The 18806-nt window shown below is 42.6% G+C and overlaps 1 protein-coding gene across 2 annotated transcripts in view; it reads right to left on the bottom strand.

Moving 5' to 3' along the window:
• EXT2 (exostosin glycosyltransferase 2) overlaps window positions 1-18806 on the bottom strand; it is a 108963-nt gene that overhangs the window by 21984 nt on the left and 68173 nt on the right. For both annotated transcript variants that reach the window (XM_087821820.1, XM_087821819.1), the window contains exons 9-10: window positions 15303-15492; window positions 6671-6837 (exon numbers count right to left, since the gene is read on the bottom strand). In XM_087821820.1, the coding sequence (XP_087677946.1) occupies window positions 6671-6837; window positions 15303-15492 (357 nt within the window). The remainder of the gene's footprint in view (window positions 1-6670; window positions 6838-15302; window positions 15493-18806) is intronic.

Raw genomic sequence — 18806 nt, 5'->3', positions numbered from 1 at the left:
TAAAGGTTGCCAACTCTTTTTTTTTTTTTTTTTTAAATATATCTTTATTGATTTCAGAGAGAGGAAAGGAGAGGGAGAGATAGAAACATCAATGATGAGAGAGTCATTGATGGGCTGCAGTCCGCAACAAGGGCATGTGCTCTGACCAGGAATTGAACCCTGATCGCCTGGATCCTAGGTCCATGCTCAACCACTGAACCACGCCCGGCCGGGCAAAAGGTTGCCAACTCTTGATCTAAATTAGCTAATGGACAGTAGCACATACACTGCAAACACAATGTAAACCCCAGGCACTAATTTTTGAGCGCGAAGCAATCAATGTGATCTAAGAGGTGAGCTGTATCATACTGACCAGCTCACCTTGCTTCCTAGAGACTCGCTTTCCCAATCGTGACATTTCTAAGGTCAGGGGACTACTCTGATCTTTTATGTTGGGTTTTTTTCTTTTCATTCTTCCAAAATGTGGAATTGCTACATCTAATACAATAGCAATCACCAACCATGGCATCAAACTCATGGTTTTGCCAGCAGTTTTATAACTGGCATAGTGCAGCTTCACAGTTAGGAACAACACAATTTTCCTCAGAAAGTTACAGGCGCTGTCCTGAGAGAGCTGCTGGGAGAGTTCGGGGCCTGGATGCTGCTGCGGCTTTCATTTCCCCTGGCCCTGGGCCAGGTCCTGCCCACACACCTCCTTTAAGCATCTCTATCAAAATCAAGGCAGATAAGCAGCCCATGCAAGACAAATTCCCGATATCCCCAAATCAGAAGCCAAATCCCGAAGCCCTGAATTCCTGGAGCAAAGCCTGTAATCAATCCCAATGAGACAACAGGCAGCTTTTGGAACAATAACCCTCAAACATATGGATCCTCTCAGGGTTCGAACATCACTGCAGTTATCTCTGTATGAATGGGGGGGGGGGAGTATGAATTCTTTCAACCATCAAGTGTACCAACACCCCTTTAAAGGAACCATCCCACATTATAAATGCTGGTTCTTGAGGCAGGAAGCTACAAAGCCCGGTGGCCCTGATGGCACTGAGGCAGGAAAGATTCTGAGGCCCAGTGGGGATCACACAGGGCTGGGAGTGGATCAGGGGAGCTCTTCCTCACCAGCACTGCCTTGCACGAAGTAAGCACTTATGGAAAACATATTGAAACCAATTCATCTGACTTATTTTGGATGGGAGTCTGAGGAGACACCCTTCAAGGGAAGGTTGTGGGAGCAGAAAACGTGCTCCCTTCACTTTGGGAGCAAGGGCCCCTCGCCCTACATTTGATGCTTTGTTCAGGGCTAAGTAAACAAACCCTGAGCTTGTTATTTTTAATGTGCTCAGTGGGGAAGAAAAAAGTGTCACTCTATTGTAATTCCCAATGGGGTGCTTTTCTAACCGATCAGATGTCATTTCAGGGTTCAGCATACATATTCTATTTCCTTCCCTTAATATTTGTTTGACTTTTCCGATGGGGACCGGGTGCTTCAGAAAAACTCTGAGAGGTCAGCCTTCCCCACAGCCTCTCTCAGCACCTCTGTGGGCTCCTGGCCACTATTCTGGGTCTTCTTTCAGCAGTTCTCACTGCAGCCGCCGCACAACACCAACTACTTTCCCTCCGGGTCCCCTGAGTCTTGGGGGTGGAAATCAAAGCAAGCTGGACATAGGACAGACCGAACAGATGATCTGGTTCCCCCAGAGGTTGAAAACAGGGAGCCTGAAGCAACATGAAGACGACCCCAGGAGAGAAGTCGCTAGGAAAGAAACACTCACCCTGCCCACAGCCTTCCAGGGCTCCTGAGGAAAGCTCTGCATACACACTGCGGGCAGGGGGCACAGGGGGGAAAAGGGGGCACAGGGGGCGGAGGAACTCACAGACTATAGCCATTTGGCCCATTCCCTCTTCCAAAGACGACAATCTCTATTAAGGGCAGTGCTTCAGGTACTTAAGATGTGCTTTTCAATCTTCAATATTGTACTGATATTATGCCCAGGCCCAGGCAAGGTACTCAGAGGGGACTGTCACTCAGACATAACACACAGGCTCTGAGAGCTTATAGCCATGGAGTTATTCAGATACTTGATGAAGAGGGTGCACCACAAGTCCTAAGAAAGGGAGAGTTTTCAAGAGGCAACTTGGGCACAATGGTTCTAACTACACTGTAAAGCTTTGGTGTCAAACCCAGCAAATGCTGATCCAGAACAGCGTGGGTGATGTTTGACACTGTGCACGCCTGAAATGGGCCCAGCTCACTGTGACAGTGCCTGCAGCTCCCCAGCAGCCACACACACTCACTCCAGGACTGGCCCACGGGGCACTCCTGCTATAGCCCATCGTCCAGATAAGAGAAGGAAATACTTGAATTCCCAATCTTTCCTGTTACCCACCCACTGGGTCACACCCTGTGGAGGCTCAATGACCTAAGGCAGCCAAGAGGTCAAGGACTGGAAATCTAAGGGGCCGGTTCTCACTGAAGGCTGAGACACTTTCAATAACTGGATTAACCACCTATTCCAGGGATGAACCTTGCATTTTGGGTCTTCTTTCAGGGAACACTCCTTTTTTATTAGTCTTGGCTTTTTAAGAATTGAGTTTCTTGGTGCCCTAGCTAAGGGTAAGTCTGCTCTAGAGCCCATGACAGGATGATAGGTGGTTCCACAAATCATAAAGAAAAACCTTTCAGAAGAGGCCCTCCCTAGATCCCCAACAAAACTGAGCACATTTTCACAAAAGGATTCTGAGGCTTAAATTCAGGGAGGAAAGCAATTAATTTTCTATCTGAAGGATCATTACCACGAGTCTGTGAGAAACAATCTTAGACACAGTCCAAGACTGGCTTTACATTTATTTGTTCCCCAGACCTGGTATCTGTGGCACTTTCATTGGCAGAAAGCTCAGAGAGGGATGAACAGAAGGACAGAGATAGTCTATTTTTAAAAATGTTATCTGCATGCTGGCTTTAAAAGAGATTATTATGAAGTCTAATTCTATGATAAGTTGTTTCCATCTTTCATCTCTTCTAGTGAGAAGGAAAAACGTGGGATAGTTTATTTAGAATCACAGATTTTATCATCTCTCATACTCTCCCTGGATGAATATATAGGCAGCTATAAACTTTACTAATTATGTTTAAAATGTATATGTATATAGAGCCTCAGCTCTGGAATTCTCCAATTAGCCGAGCTCCTTCATCACAAACTAAATCTAAGCTATGTGGAAGCCTGTCTTTTTCTTCTCCTTAGTTCTATCCATCTGAACATTAAGTTTATGGATTTTCCACTACCACTCCCTAACTGGCTTTCCCTGTCTTCACTCTCTGTAATCTCTAATTCATTCTGTGATCTGACTGCTTTTACCAACACCTCTCTACAAACCTACAATACCTCTTTACCACCTTAACGTTCTCAACTGGCCTCTGAGCCTACCTATCAGCTGAGCCTCTAGAGCCTAACAACCCAGCTTCCTTTGCCAACCAAACCACAATTTCCACCCTCAGCACACGGATCTGCTTGTGGCCTCCCTGTGTGAGTACACACACCAGGCTCATTGTCACTTTGGTGTCTTTCCCCTTGGTGTTTCCTACACCAGAAACACTCAAAGTTCTCACACACACAAAAAGGGGGGCAGGGACATTCCAAGCTATTTTGCTGTCTTCCCATGATTCTTTGAGAGTATATACTTGCCATTGCCTTGGGGAGTTGTGAACAAAATAATACAAATAAGTTCTCAAAATTTATTAGCACCCAAGAGGTTTGAGCAGCCTCTACCACCCATGGGTTACCCAGGCAGTAAAAGGAAGTAAAATGTTAGGCATTTTGTGCATCTAACAACACACAGTTGGCTCTTAGTGGAGTCCCTTCCCCACGTGAAGTACTGACTTTATAACCAGTATTACTAGCCAAGAGTGTTTCACATCTCTCAGGTGAAAAATGTTCAACACTTAAGTGCTCTAATAATTTTTATGGTTGGAAATGAGGATCAAAGTATGAAAGGAAAAATAAATTCACAGGTTCATATATTCAGCCAAGTCTACATGGCTCATTTTCTGCCACATGTTTTAAATGGTCTCTCTAAAAGGCAGGGGAGGGGGGGAAAGAAAAGTTGCATTTTATTTCCCAACTCTTTAGGTCTGAAATAAAAGCAGACAGACTTGGGGGGGGGAGGGATCAAACATTCAAGTAACACTATACACTGCTACTGTTCCCCCAGGAGTTTCTTGCGAATGAATATCAAGAACTCAATAGATACTTTCCTGGTAAAATACATAAACAGATAAATAAATTATTCCAGGCTGAAAAGAATTTCAACATCTGGCAGCTCACTGGAGCTTGTCAAACAAGTCAGAAACACGCGGGGCCAGGGAAGATCATTCTTTAGCTCCTGATTGCGGGGCTGGAGAGGGAATGTAACATTTCCCAAAGCTCTTTGCCGTCCAACAGGGAATATGACCCATTTAAAGAGGCAAATGACCCCTGTGTTTTCTTCCAATAAAATAAATAATGATACTCAGTATTAGGTCTCTAATCCTGCTGTCTGTGTGCTCAAGTCACAGGCAGTAGAAGAAAAAATGCCTCTCCTACATGGACTGGCCTTTCATTCCCAAGTACTCACTGTGGTATATCTTTAAGGGTTCTAGTCAATAAACATTTAACACTTTAAGAAGTAACTTAACCCTGGCCAGTGTGGCTCAACTGGTTGAGTGTTGTTCCATGCACTGAAGAGTCGTGGGTTCAATTCCTGGTTGGGGTACATACTTAGGTTTAGGGTTTGATCCCTAGTCGGGGCGTGTTCGGGAGGTAACTGATTGATGTTTCTCTCTCCCCCCTCCCTTCCTCTCTCTCTAGAATCTCCTCGGGTGAGGATTAAAAAAAAAAAAAAAAGAAACTTAACTTCTTTGCACCTGTTTCCTCAGCAATGAAGTGGCAGGACGACCTCTAGGTGCTGAGATTCCGATACTTTCGGCCAGATCAGCAGGAGGCCTGCAGGTGGATCCCATCCAGTGCAGTAGCCTAGTCTATGCACTGCAGTGCACAGTATTAACATTGCCTATTTGTGCTATGTTTTGACAAAGGCTGGGAAAGCACTGTTGTAGTTCTAAGAACTTCCTCCTGGGAAGGGATTCTAGGGTTCACTATCATTCTCAGGCTAACAGGCCAGGCAGATCTTCCCCCACCACTCCTCTTACATCTCTTAGCTATGATGTTGGGAGCAGACTGTGCTAGTTATTACACCGTTGTTTCGCAGCCCCACCCCTGCTTTGTGATGCTGGGGCTGAGACTCCACAAGAAGAGGTAGTGCTCTGTCCGTCTTGGCTATATCATTTTGAATGTTCTCCTTTTCCACAAAAATAGATACACGGGTATAGTTTGAAGCCATATAGACAAAGGAGAGAGAAAACTTGGCAGAAACAATTGGTCTTTTGCCATGACCTGGCTAGAGAAACAAGTAGGTAATTTGCTTTTTAAAAAATGGGAATGAGAGTGTACTAAAAATCATCCAACACCCTGATGTGATGATGTAAAAGATATCTCTATGAATGAAAATAAATCCAAAAAGATGAACGTGTGTTTGATCAGCTACTCTCACACCTTTCACTGGCCAGTAACTATACTGACCAGGGTATCACACTCCAGCTTATTTTAAAATTTCTTTTATACCCAAATGGACTATATACATATATATTAAAAAAATAATAACTTGAGAAAACTTGAGATTTACTTTTTGGTGGTGGTGGTGATTCCTATTTCTTCCCCTTAAAATTCGCTTTTTATTTAAGGGTTAGAAAATAAATTTCTATAATAAATACATGTACCAAATATGGCCTCATATAATAAAATTTCATGATTTCTTAGAACCTCAAATTGAAGAAATCCCAAGTCAACTAAAGAAGATGGTTACCACTCTCCTAGAGGCAGGATGACTTCACGGATAAATTTCACCCCTTTCCCCTGTGCCAGCTTGGCTAACTGATTTACACCCTCTGTTTTGCTCAGGTCTGATTCCGCCATCACACCCCCGCAACCACAGGCCTCTCCAGTCGCCATCGTGCATCTCACGTGCATCCTCTCTGACAGCGCTCATCAATTCCTATTGCTTTTTACCAGGCCTGGACTCTGGCACTTTCCCCTGGGGAGACCTTTACTGGTCTCCATACTTAACCCTTGAACCCTGCCTAATCCATCAGCCGCATCGAATGAACGGTGATAGAGAATGTTTCTCCCTATAGACAGGCAGCCAGCCTCTCCACCTAAAACTCAGAGAGAAAGCCATCAACAGGGTCTGCTTTCTGTTTGTCAGCGTCGCCAACTTCTGCACTTACTGATGTTTTTATTGTTGCAGTGCCCAGCTGCTTGAGTCAGGGGAAGCGCTATTCAAAAGGAGACATCAATTAAGTGCTTGTTAAATGCTATAGACGCTCTTTTGAAAATGTCTCCTGGGACTCTCCTTGGGAGTTCCCAAAACTAGCGGAGGGCCAGTTATTATTTTGGAATAGGGTTTCCCCCAAGTTTTAAAGAACAGTTCATAACCCACACTCCTATGCACAGCTTTTTGACTCTACTTGAACTTAAAAATGACGACTTTGGAGAATGAAATAAAACACTCTTTATTAGGAAAAACAAGCAATAATAGGCAACAGATATTAAATATGTAAATATACTGTTTAAAACCTCCTTACCTCATAACCAAACTGCAGCTCATCAGAGGTCAGCATAATGATATCATCATCAATGGCCAGGACAGCCTCTGTCTCAATCTCGTCATAAGGGAAGAAACGGTTGCTCAACTTGTTTTCAGCCGTCCTCACAACTTTTAATGGAACACGGATTTTGGGCCAGAGAGACTCTGGAAAAAGAAAACACAAGGTAATTATCTCCAGTAAAGTGGTGACAGCATCATATCGAACAAGTTAGAAGAATCGATTAAACCCACACATACAGTGTGCAAGGGTAGTTCTTACAAAAGCAATTTTATAATATTTTATATATAAGTATGTCTATCCTAAGCCCTTACAACACTACTAACTCTCATCACTGTCTCAACCAGAACACACAAATTGGCTTCCACTCACAATAGAGACAGGGAAGCAAAATGACTTGGCCACGATCACGATAAGAGAAATGAGCCTGGACTGCCACTTTCTCAGGCCCATGGTTCTAATACCAGAACCCCAGCACCTCTGCAAAATCCTTTCAGGTAAATACAACCAGTTCAAAGCTTGCCTGCAGCTCTGCGAGGAAACACAATGCACGTGCTGAAGATGTCTGCCCCAATGTGCTCACCTTCAAAATGCAATCACGAACAGCTCTCAAGGCCATGAAAATCAGCCCCTCACCAAACTGTTAACTTAGTGCTTTATCCCCTTGACAGCCCCTCCACCATGATTTACTGGCTTTGGTTTCTCATCATGTCCAATTTACAGAGTAAATATCAAATTTCTAGGTTCAATTATGTGGGATTTTCTAGTATAGTAAAGAAACCCCAACCCATGACTTGCCTTACATTTTCCCTATTCTACTTTGAAATGATTGAAGCAATTCAACCGCAGGTTCCTTATTTTAAAATGCTGCATGTAGCACAGCATGAAATTAATCCTCCTCTGGTACAATACCCATGTCTACACACACAGGGTCCTTTATGGAGGGCAGTTTGTTCCTCACACATTTGTCAAATGAACATGGGAAAGCTAGGGTGGCACACTGCTTCCAAAAAGTCCATCATGTAACGGTGGGCCATCTAGTTTTTGTGAGTCCTGAAGCCCCCAAATGCCCGTGGCCACTCCAAAGTCACTACATTGAAGAGAAGTATGACAGAGGGCAAGTCAGAAGGGGAAAAGGCTGTCATAACTAACTGCAGATAAAATATCTACTTCTGGGTATTCGCCAGCAAATCCATGTACCATGCTGCTGGGGCATTACCAGGGCCTTGGAAGAAGCCTGTGCAAGGGAGAAGGCCTGTAATTAAGGATGCTACTCAGTCTCAAATAAGCACAGAGCAGAAAACAGCAGCCAGCTCCAAAAGCAGCAGGCTTGGGAAAGGACTGACGTGGAGACCAAAAATGATCCTATGGGCCACTGTCTTTTAATCAGTAACAAGAGTTAATTATAGTTTCATTCTTGGTACAGAGTTACATAATCAATAAATATCTCTGGAACAAGTGGACTGGCACAGGACTGAGAGACTAGAGACCTGAGTTCTGTATTATCTACAGGATCTTAGGCAAGTCCCTCCTTCTCAGGTAAGAATAAGCAGAGAGAGAGAAGGGGGCCTTTATTAAGCAACCAGTATATGCCAGTCACGTAAGAGATGCAGTGTCATTCAAGCCTCCTGACAACACTACGTGGCAGAAATTACTTATGAAGTAGCCTTTACAAGGCTCAGAGAGGGTAAGTAATTTGGCTGGGTTACAAGCTAATAAATGATAAGGTTAGTATTTGAATTTAAGTCTGTTTAGATTCAAAGACCAAACAGAACCTGTACTACCTACTGCAGCAAGAAATCTCATGTTTCTCTAGATCTGAAGCAAAACACTAAATTTCAATAATTTTCTCCAGCAATTATCTTTATTCTTGTTTGCTTCCCACTACCTTTTCCAGATAAATAAGACTGCTGTCCTAAATCTACTGTCCAAGTCCTTATAAAGCATGAATTAACTGTAGTATCTAGAATGAAGAAGGTTATGGCCTGACCTAGACCAGCAGTGCTCAAACTTTTTGGTGTCAGGATTTCTTTGTGCTCTTAAAAACTGTTGAGAACCCCAAAAAGGACTGTTTATGTGGCACGCGTACATGCGTGCGCACACACCCACACCCACCCACACAGTATTACAAATTAAAACTGAGGAAATCTGAAACACACGAATCTACAAGAACACATTCCATCAGCCATGAGTGATGATGTCACTCATGCCATGGAGCCTCTGAAAACTCCGTCTACTTGTGAAAGAATAAAAAAGTGGGAAAGGGAGGTGACTTAGTATTAGCATGAAAATAATTTCAACCTCAGAGCTCCTGAAAGGATCTCAGGGATGTCCAGGGTCCCTGGGCCACACTTTGAGAACTTCTGTACTAGATTCTGGGCTCTAATTTGGGTAGCACAATCCAGGGAAAGTGTGAACAAACTGGAAAACAGTCTGAGAGGAGTTATGAGGATAGTGCAGGCACCGGAACCCAGGATTTCTATAGAACACTAAAGAAACTAAATATGCCACTCATCAATGTATTGCCTCTCAGCTTCGGTTTCACCCTTCACTGCCCTGTCTGTGATGCTGGAACTGGGTCCTGTAAACATTCCCACTGCCAGCTGGCGCCGTGCTAAGCTTTGTCAGTAGAGGGTGCTGGAGGGACACTGCAGGGGGAATGGGGCTTTTCTTCCTGGTTCTGGTGTGCTTCGTTCTTGCTCCTTTAGTACATGGCCAGCTGATAGGCGGGCAGTGGCATTTATCTCCAGCAAGTTTAAGTGGCACCCCCAGGGGCAGCTTCCCAGTAGGTTCTGCACACCCAACAAGCTTCCTGGTGAGTTCAACAGCACATCTCGAGGCAGCTTCCCAGCAAGTTCTACGGATACTCCAGAGAGCAACTCAGCTGAGGTTCTGCCCACAGGTGATTCCAAGTGAGCTGCACTGAAGCCCTCACCAGTTTCCCAGCAAGTTCAATAACACCCCCTGGACAGCTTCCAGTTGAATTCCATGGGTACCCAAGGAGACAGTTGGTTTCTTGCTGGCCGGAGCTGGCCTGTGGCACCTCAGCAAACTTCACCATGCAGTGAGCTACATGGTCTGAATCTCAGACCTAGCTGGAGAAGGGGTGTTCTCAAATTTATTTCCTGTAATCTCTAGAGTTCGTTTTACCCCAAAGGCACACCAATCTCCTATTACCAGTTAATAATTCTTTACATTAATCTTTTCCTGTTCAAGTTACTGTGTGGTTTCTGTCTCCTCTCTGGACCTTGACTAATACAATAGGGATATAAGAAAGGTTATCAGATGAAAAAGGAATTGTTCTCTATGGCCGCTAAAGTTAGAACCATGACCAATAACTGGCTGAAAGTTACAGGAAAATAGATTTAGGCTCAAAATAGGTAAGAATTTTCTGACGGTATAAACTGTCTTAAGATGGAATGAAATTAAATTCCTTCAGCAACACAATGTACCTCTTTACTTGAAAAGTACTAACTTAGGTCGTATTTCTTCTTGACATCAGATGAGAAACCAAACAAGATGCTCTGAGGTCCCAGGATCACATGAGGCAGTTATAGATCACAGAAAGATCAGTCTTTGGAAACAGCTTCAAGCCCAGCTGTACCGTTACCAGCCATGTGATCTCGAACAACTCAATCACTCTGAACCTGTTTCTTTGACTATGAAGATGGAATAACACCACCATCTTCCATGAATGGCTGTAAGAATGAACTTGAATGCCTTTAGCAGCACAGTGCCCGGCACATGATGGACACCGACTAAATGTCAGTTGTACTTTCCCTCGAAAGTTTGTATCTATTTACGGAATCAAAGGATTTTTCTGAACTTTAGGTAGTGGTGGCAAGGTGGTACGTGAGATTTGGTATATTATTCTGACAGTCGAGTGGCATGCCTCCAGCTTGTACCTTCCATGTTTACTTTTAGATGAACAGAATCCCTGCCATTTCTAGGACTGAGAAGATCTACCACACTGATGAAACAAAAGATCATGAACTTCTGCAACGTTAGTTTCACACAGTAACAAACAGCTCCTCTTTTTGCAATATGTATAGAAAACAGGCTGGCTGCTTTGGTTAAAGATTCCTCTACCCTGGATGGGATTTGAACTTTCACTTGGCAAGTGTGTACAGCGTGTTCAATCCACAGACAGCTTTCCATATTCTTTGCCCACACACATCTAAAGAATTAATTACCTGAGACAATGTCCATAAAGAATGAACTGGCCCCTGTAAGGTGTTTGGTGGGGGAGTTTTAGAGAGTGATGAAGGCCAAAGAGGATGATATGGAGTGTGAATAGAAACATAGCGTGAATCATGGCATATTTTTGGAAATGGGATTACTTTTCCTGTACTGAGTTAGGCCTGCGTAGCTAACAGTCAGCTCTGACGAAAAAAGTCTCCATCTCAGTGGTCAGCTGTTGATGAACCATCATTACCACAAGACAGGACTCTAAAAAGAATTACCAATTTCTTACTTTCACATTTTTATTTTTATTTTTTAATATGTTTCTATTGATTTCATAGAGAGAAAGGGAGAGGGGGGAGAGAGACAGAAACATCAATGATGAGAGATTCATTGATAGGCTCCGTCCTGCACACTCCCTACTGGGAATCGACCCCACAACCTGGGCATGTGCCCCAACCGGGAATCAAACCTCGATCACCTGGATCATAGGTCAACACTCAACCTCTGAGCCATGCCAGCTGGGCTATTTTCACATTTTTAAATAAAAAAGGCCTCCAAGAAAGGGAATAATAATTATCTCAGGCGTTAGTATTTCTTCTGTGGAAGGAGGGCAAGGTGAGGGGGTAGCAATCAAAGAAAAAGCATTATAATTACTCCCTGCCCTAAGGCAGGTAATTCTGATACAGGATTTTGATTCTGTTTAAAAAACCAGGACAGAAGCATGAGGTAGGAAAGAAAAACATAGGTGGGAAATTTTTCCCCCCCTTCCATTAGTATTTTCAAAAGAATAGATTTACTTTTCAGCCTCTGAGTGCCTGACAAGGACCTAATTCTTTTACATAATCCAAAATCAGAGAACTGACAAAGCATGATGATTTCCCTACTGCTAACCTTATGCTCTAAACAGACACAGTGAGGCTTAGTGCAAAGCACATGAGCTTTAGAGACCTGTGTTTATTTTTGACTCCGCTATTTGTAGTGTTGTGACTCAAGCAAATTACTCAACTAACCTGAATTTCATTTTTGTAAAATGGAGATAATGACAGCTCTCTTGCAGGTTTCCCACAGGAGTAGAGATAATATATGTAAAGTACTTAGCACAGTTCCTAGTTCTGGGATATAAGAGGTACACAATACATTGTTATAAGAACATTGTATCATTATCTTCACAAATGGATTCCTATAAAGTCTTATGAACATCACTTCTCTACTGACGACCTGAAGATGTGTAGACCAGAGGATATGGGGAGACTCTTTAGGATGCAGAAGGAACCAGTGTTACAGCCAGAAGTATTCAGGCCCTAATTCTGTTGCTTGGCCCAGGTGGGGTCTCTTTCCTTACTCCTTCAAACTCTAAATGGAGCAGCAGGCCCTGTATCCTGTGTCTCATCCTGTGACTCTGGAGATGGCAAAATAGAAATGTCACCTTCCATTCACACAACAAAGAAGTCTGAAAAATAGGACTTTCAAACACACTAAATTTATGAAAAACAAATAGCTGAGCCAACTGACCCAATAACTTCACAGTTACGAGCTTTAGTTCACCTCGAAGGAGAGGGGGGAAAAAACTCCTTGTACTAAGGATTTTTTTTAAATGTGTTGATTAACAGTTTTCTCCACGTTGGATGCCAAGAGAGATGTGAGCAAAGAGAATTCTTCTTCAACTTGGCAAAGGTACCACAAAATGTTCAGGCTGACTAAAGATGACCGCAGTCCCATTCTGGCAATCACTGTCACAAACACAACCACAGAGCCACAAAATGAATGATGAGACTATCTCTGCACAAACCTGGAGCTCACTTCAGGAGTGCTTGGCTGCTTGCTGTCCATCTGGTCCCCAAGACCCTAATTCCCACAGCTGCAGAATTTCACTCAAAAGGAAGGAAGCTGCTGCTTCTACTTTCATGTTGGCTCTTCTGAGTTGACCATCCTGACAGCCAATCCCATCCTGCCTATTAAGAACTATGAACGGTGCAAGGTGGAAGCTCAGGGCTCTTCAGATCAATTCAAATTTAAAACTGAAATCAGTTAAAAAAGGCTACGGTCAACTTATCTGAAACGGACAATGGAACAGCTTCCTTCAAACAGAGGCCAGGGGCCCAGCCAAATAACTCCTGCATCCATCAAGTGGGAAATTGAAGAGTTGGGAAGGAGAAAGGCAGGGGCTTGCCTTTTTTTCTGACAGGGCTTAAAACTAATGTGACGAAAGCTCACTGGAAATTTCTATTGCCTTGTCTAAGTATTTACTTAAACTTCAAACCAAGCAATTTAGACTTGAACGTAACCAAAAAGAAAAAAGTATTTGGTTGGATTGGAAAGTGAAAGAAAGGGGGAGGGATTTCTGCCTGCACTAATCCTCCCAGCAGCAGACATGTTAACCACAATATTTATTTTAGTAAATGTCGAGAAAGTGAAAAACATCACTTTTACTTCTAATATTTCAAAGCCTTGGGCTTGCTTTTTAAAAAACATATATGTTACTAATGCCATACATGAAAAATCAGATGCCTTTGCTGGCATGAAAGCCAGAGCTGACAGCCCCATTTACCAACTGAACAAACACCCCACAGACGATTAAATATGGTTCATGTTCTTCCCAAACAACCATACTGCCGGAGCCAAAGCCCTGACCTAAAAACCACTGTTAGAAAAAGGCTGGTCGGGTCTCTAAATGTGTCAAAATTAGGGCTACATCAGTTGAGGGCTCTCTTTACTCCCTGGAGCCAAAATGTTTCAAAAATAAACAAAAGTCTTGGTCATAAAATTAACCACTACATTTTAGTAGGGTCTACCAAAATTTAAAATTGAACACTGCTCTGAAACCTAGGTTCGTGCTACTGCATTAACTATGTCTATGTGGGGGCTTGGACCAAGAAGGAAGAAAGATTTCTCCTCTTGCAAAGTTTGCAGTGAATACTTGCCTAAGAGAAGGGACTCAAAATCACAATAAATAATTCCCCTTAAGCCCAAAGTGGCTAACCAAGCTTTCTGAGAAGCCACCTTTGCATTTAGCACCGACTTTGCAACTCCACCACCGCCACCAGGGGAGGGAAGGGTACTGATGAATCCAAGTCAGCTGTGAGAGGTCCTCCCCATGTCCCTCCCTCAGGGCTCCTCTTGTCTTCTCTACCTTCTCCTGCCTGTCAGTCCCATCCTCCCTACTCCTCAGATGGCACCAATAACTCCCCTTTTCTTCTACCCCTTTTTTTCTCCTTTACTGAGCATCAAACAAAACAAAATTAGATGTTGAGAAGAAAAAAACTTGGCATAAAAAGATTGTTAACAAAAAGGTAATTTTTTAAAAAGCAGTGTGCTTCAGGGCAGGATACAGGACCTTCACTTAGAATGTTATTTTGTTAACTCACACACTGTGGCTCCCTAAATCGAAAAAGGAAGTACATGATTCTCTCAGAGAACAAAAATACCACTAAGACATTTTCAATGTCTCGGAAGAAACTAAAGAATTTTCTTGAGGCAATTTCTGATCTGCCTAACAGACAGAGGAAAGGTCTTCTTCCAGCCTACACTATAGATCGACTACTGGTCGTTTCCAGGCTTGGCTGTCTCGACTTCGATATAACCAATTAAAAGGGAATAGCCATAAAAAGTGCAGATACTACTGTCAGGCAATAAACTAGACCTTATCGGTGATAGTGGTGCACATTACAAACTTCAGACTCATTCCTTGCTCTAATCCATCAGAAACTTCCTGGCTTTAATAGGCTATAAAGGGCAGGAGCTTTGAAGTCCCTGGGATTAGGATCAGTAATAGACGGACTGAATGAGAAACTAAATGCAGGTGGAACATACTCTATGGGTTCTGAATTAAAAACAAATCCAATTAATCAAATAGTCTTCAACCCTGATGCCAGCCAGCAGATTGCAAGGGTGGCCAAGGCAAGGAACAAAGTAACGAAGGATGAGCCAATGGGAACCTCTAGCGAGTGCTCCCTTAAGGAACTGATTCGAAGTCTGGGAGGGCATGCTTTGCTGACTTTCCCAATCAGAGAGGAGGCTATCCTTTTTTTTGAAGAGTACAGTATCAGATAAGGAAGGAGAAAACTAATGCCTTTTAAACTGAGTTTTCATGTAAACAAATCAGCTGAGAGGGCTGAGGGAAGCTGAGATCTGTTTTCCCAAGGCTGATGGCCTTTGATCCTACTGATTCCTAAGCCCTCAAACACTTGTGGCTACAGAGCAAGCCATGGGCTTAGAGTTAAATGGGCCACCCTATAACAAGAATGAAATGGTTGATAAAATTTGGGTCATGCTGCCTCAGAAATGGCATTATTGTTGACAAAGCGGGAAAATTCATTAAAAAAAAAGGATGTGAGTAACTTGGCTAGTCCTAATGGATCCAGCTGAGAGTTCCACTAACACCCAAACCAGGCCTTTCTTGAACACACCATTTCCCCACCCTCCTTACCTTCCGGTGGGCTTTTATTCTGATTATTCCAGACGACCAGCAGCTTGGACAGACTGGGCACTTTGGACACTTCAGTGATGACCCGGAAAAGACTCTCCACACGGTCATAGGTGAGGACAATGGCAGTAAAACCTTGAGACTGTGGTGGGATCAGTGGGAGGAAGAGTGGGTTGCTCACACTACCCCACTTCTGCAAGAGAACAGATTAATGTGGGTCAGAGAAGGATCTAGTAATAATTGGGCTGATCTTTTTCTCAACATCATCAATAAACCCAAACATGTGAGATTTGGTGGCTTTTGCCATGACCAATCCAAAAGCTAAGCAACTATTAAAAGTCTTCCCTTCCTCAAAATTCATACTGACTCTGTAATTCATTTTGACTCTGATACCATTGAAAACGGAACAGAGAATTTTTGCAGCTGAGGAGAGATTTCTAGTTAAACATGGCAGATTAAACCCATGCATTTATCTCTATCCTCCTCCCCAAACCCACTAAGGTGACAGTTAATAAATATAACATACAAATCTACAATGACAATGAAACAGGAGAAAGGAAAGCTGCTGATGAGTAACAGTAACAAGTTTCTGAAAGAGACCAGAGAAGTGGCCACAGAGCAGGAGAGAGCTGAAACCTAAGGACCTATGAAGGGGGGAGCCACCAAGGCTCAAGGTCAAACTGTTGAACCCCACAAAGGCTCAAGAATTAAACTAGGTGGGTACCTTGTGAGAGTAAGAGGAGCGGTAGGTTGAAAATAGGAGGACTGGTTAAAAACACACCTAAGGAGCAGTGAGAAACCCAGACTCACAAACCTTCCCTTCACCCACCCACTCAGCCAGACCACTACTCTTCCCCAGGCCCCGCTGGACAAGGGAGGTTTATTCTCTGAGGCAATTGAAGCTCCAGACATGGAAACACAAGCACAGTGGAGAGGAAAATGCAGGTGAAAACCTATATTCTGAATGATGAGCCCTACAGCCTTCATCCCCCTGCAGTTCCCAAGGCACAGGAAGCTGTGTGGCGATCTTGCCACTCAGACATCTTACAGAAAAGCCTTCCAGGCAGTAAGCTGCCCTCACACAAAAAACTTCTGATAGAGCTCTTAGTGCTTCCTTCCTAATGATGAACAGATCCTAGAGTCACAGACATTTCAGGAACATCTTCAGCATGAATGACAGAAACCAAATGAACAAATAGAAAAACAGGAACTCAGAACAGACAACAGACGCAGAAGGAAATGAAAACAACAAATTACATCCTTAGAGAGAGATTTTTTTTCATCCATGAAATAAGAATTGTTATTTTATTTTAAAATATCTATAAAGAATAGGAAAGAACTCCTAACATTAAAATTTGATAGCTTGAAATTATGTAAAAGGCTTGAAAGTTAAGACAGTAACGTATTCCAGTATAATGAACAAAAAGACAGATGAAAAACAGGATAGAAGAGATGAGAAAATCTAGGAGGCCCAACATCCATCTAACAGGAGGTTCTTAAAAAACAAACAAATCACAAATAATGGAGGAAACGGAGCTACCAAAGAAATTAAATAAGTTCTAGGAACAAAAGATATGAGAGACACAAATTTTCAGACTGAAAGGGTCCAATAAGTAATGAGTACACTGAATTAAAAAAAGACAAAAACCAAAACAGAACAATGAAACAAAAAACACAGCCATATCAAAGCACATCACTTCTGAGTGCTGGGAATAAAGTGTGAATAAATAAAACATGTGAATCCGGGTGACGAGCATGTGAGTTTGCTGGACAATCCTCACAACTTACAGCTCTATGAGTCTGAAATTTATTTTTTAAAAAGTTTAAAAAGTAATGAAGGAAATTCAATTTATTTTATTTTATTTTTTATTTTATTATTGTTTAAAATATTACAGATGTCCCTTTTTCTCCCCCAATGACCTGTTCCACCCCGTTCCTTCCCCCTCCCCAGTCCCTCTCCCCACCATTGTCCATGTCCTTGAGTTGTGTATATATGCACATAAATTCTTTGGTTACTCTCTCCCCCTCCACCCACCCGCCCTCCTCCATCCCTCTGACATTCATCAGTCTCATCTATGCTTCCATGTCATTGAATCTATTCTGTTCATCAGTTTATTAAGTTCTTTAGATTCCATGTATAAGCGAGATCATGTGATATGTCTTTCACTGCCTGGCTTATTTCACTTAGCATAATATTCTCCAGGTCCATCCATACTGTCCCAAAGGGTATGAGATTCTTCTTCTTTGCAGCTGCATAGTATTCCATGGTGTAAATGTCCCACAGCTTTTTTATCCACTCATCTACTGATGGACACTTGGGCTGTTTCCAGGTCTTAGCTATTGTAAACTGTGCTGCTATGAACATCGGGGTACATATATCCTTTCTGATGAATGTTTCAGGATTCTTAGGATACATTCCTAGGAGTGGAATCACTGGGTCAAACGGCAGCTCCATTTTTAATTTTTTGAGGAACCTCCATACTGTTTTCTATAGTGGTTGCACCAGTCTGCATTCCCACCAGCAGTGTACTAGGGTCCCCTTTCTCCACACCCTCACCAGCACATGTCGTTTGCTGATTTGTTGATGGCAGCCATTCTGACAGGTGTGAAGTGATACCTCATTGTGGTTTTAATTTGCATCCCTCTGATGATTAGCGACGTCGAGCATATTCTCATGTGTCAGAAATTCAATTTCTTTTCTCCCATTAAAATGTTAAGTAACTTTTAATGCAGCAATGTAAGCAAAAGTATTTTTGTACTGATAACAGGAAAATATTGTTAAAACATTCTTATATTTTAAAACAGCTTTACTGAAATAATTCATAACTATTCAACCTACTCACTTAAAGTATGTAATGGTTTTGCCCAGCTGGTGTGGCTCAGTGGTTGAGAATTGACCCAGGAACCAATAGGTCACCAGTTTGATTTCTGGTCAGGGCACATGCCCCGGTTGCGGGCTTGATCCCAAGTGTGGGGCATGCAGAAGGCAGCCTATCAATGTTTCCCTCTCACATTGATGTTTCTCTCTCTCCCCCTCTACCTTCCTCTCTCCAATCAATAAAAAAATATTTAAAAAAATAAAGTATATAATAGTTTTTAATGTATTACATATAGTTTTTAAAAACCGTGGTAAAATAGAACGTGGAATATACTATTGTAACCATTGTTAAGTAAAATTCAGTGGAATTATTTACATTCACATCATATGCTATTATGTGAAAAGCCCAGGACCTAACTTCATCTCTGCCAGAAGGCAGTTGAATATGAAATGTTCTACTTATTCTGGCTGCTTACACTTCCCTAGCGTCTTTCATAATCTGGGATTCCCAAGGTTCCTCATCAGCCTCATCCATATCACTGATGGACACCCATCACCACGTATATGACAGCAGCTGTTTGCCAGATGTAACAGTGTGGGACAGGAAATGTACAAAAACACATGGAATACACATGGGATGGGAACTCAAGGAGACTGGATGGTTTTCCCTGAGTCCTAATATAATCAGG

The sequence above is a fragment of the Miniopterus natalensis genome, chromosome 11 (genome assembly GCF_054644295.1).
Source record: "Miniopterus natalensis isolate mMinNat1 chromosome 11, mMinNat1.hap1, whole genome shotgun sequence".
Lineage (NCBI taxonomy): Eukaryota > Metazoa > Chordata > Mammalia > Chiroptera > Miniopteridae > Miniopterus > Miniopterus natalensis.
This window is presented reverse-complemented; position numbering and strand designations above follow the sequence as displayed.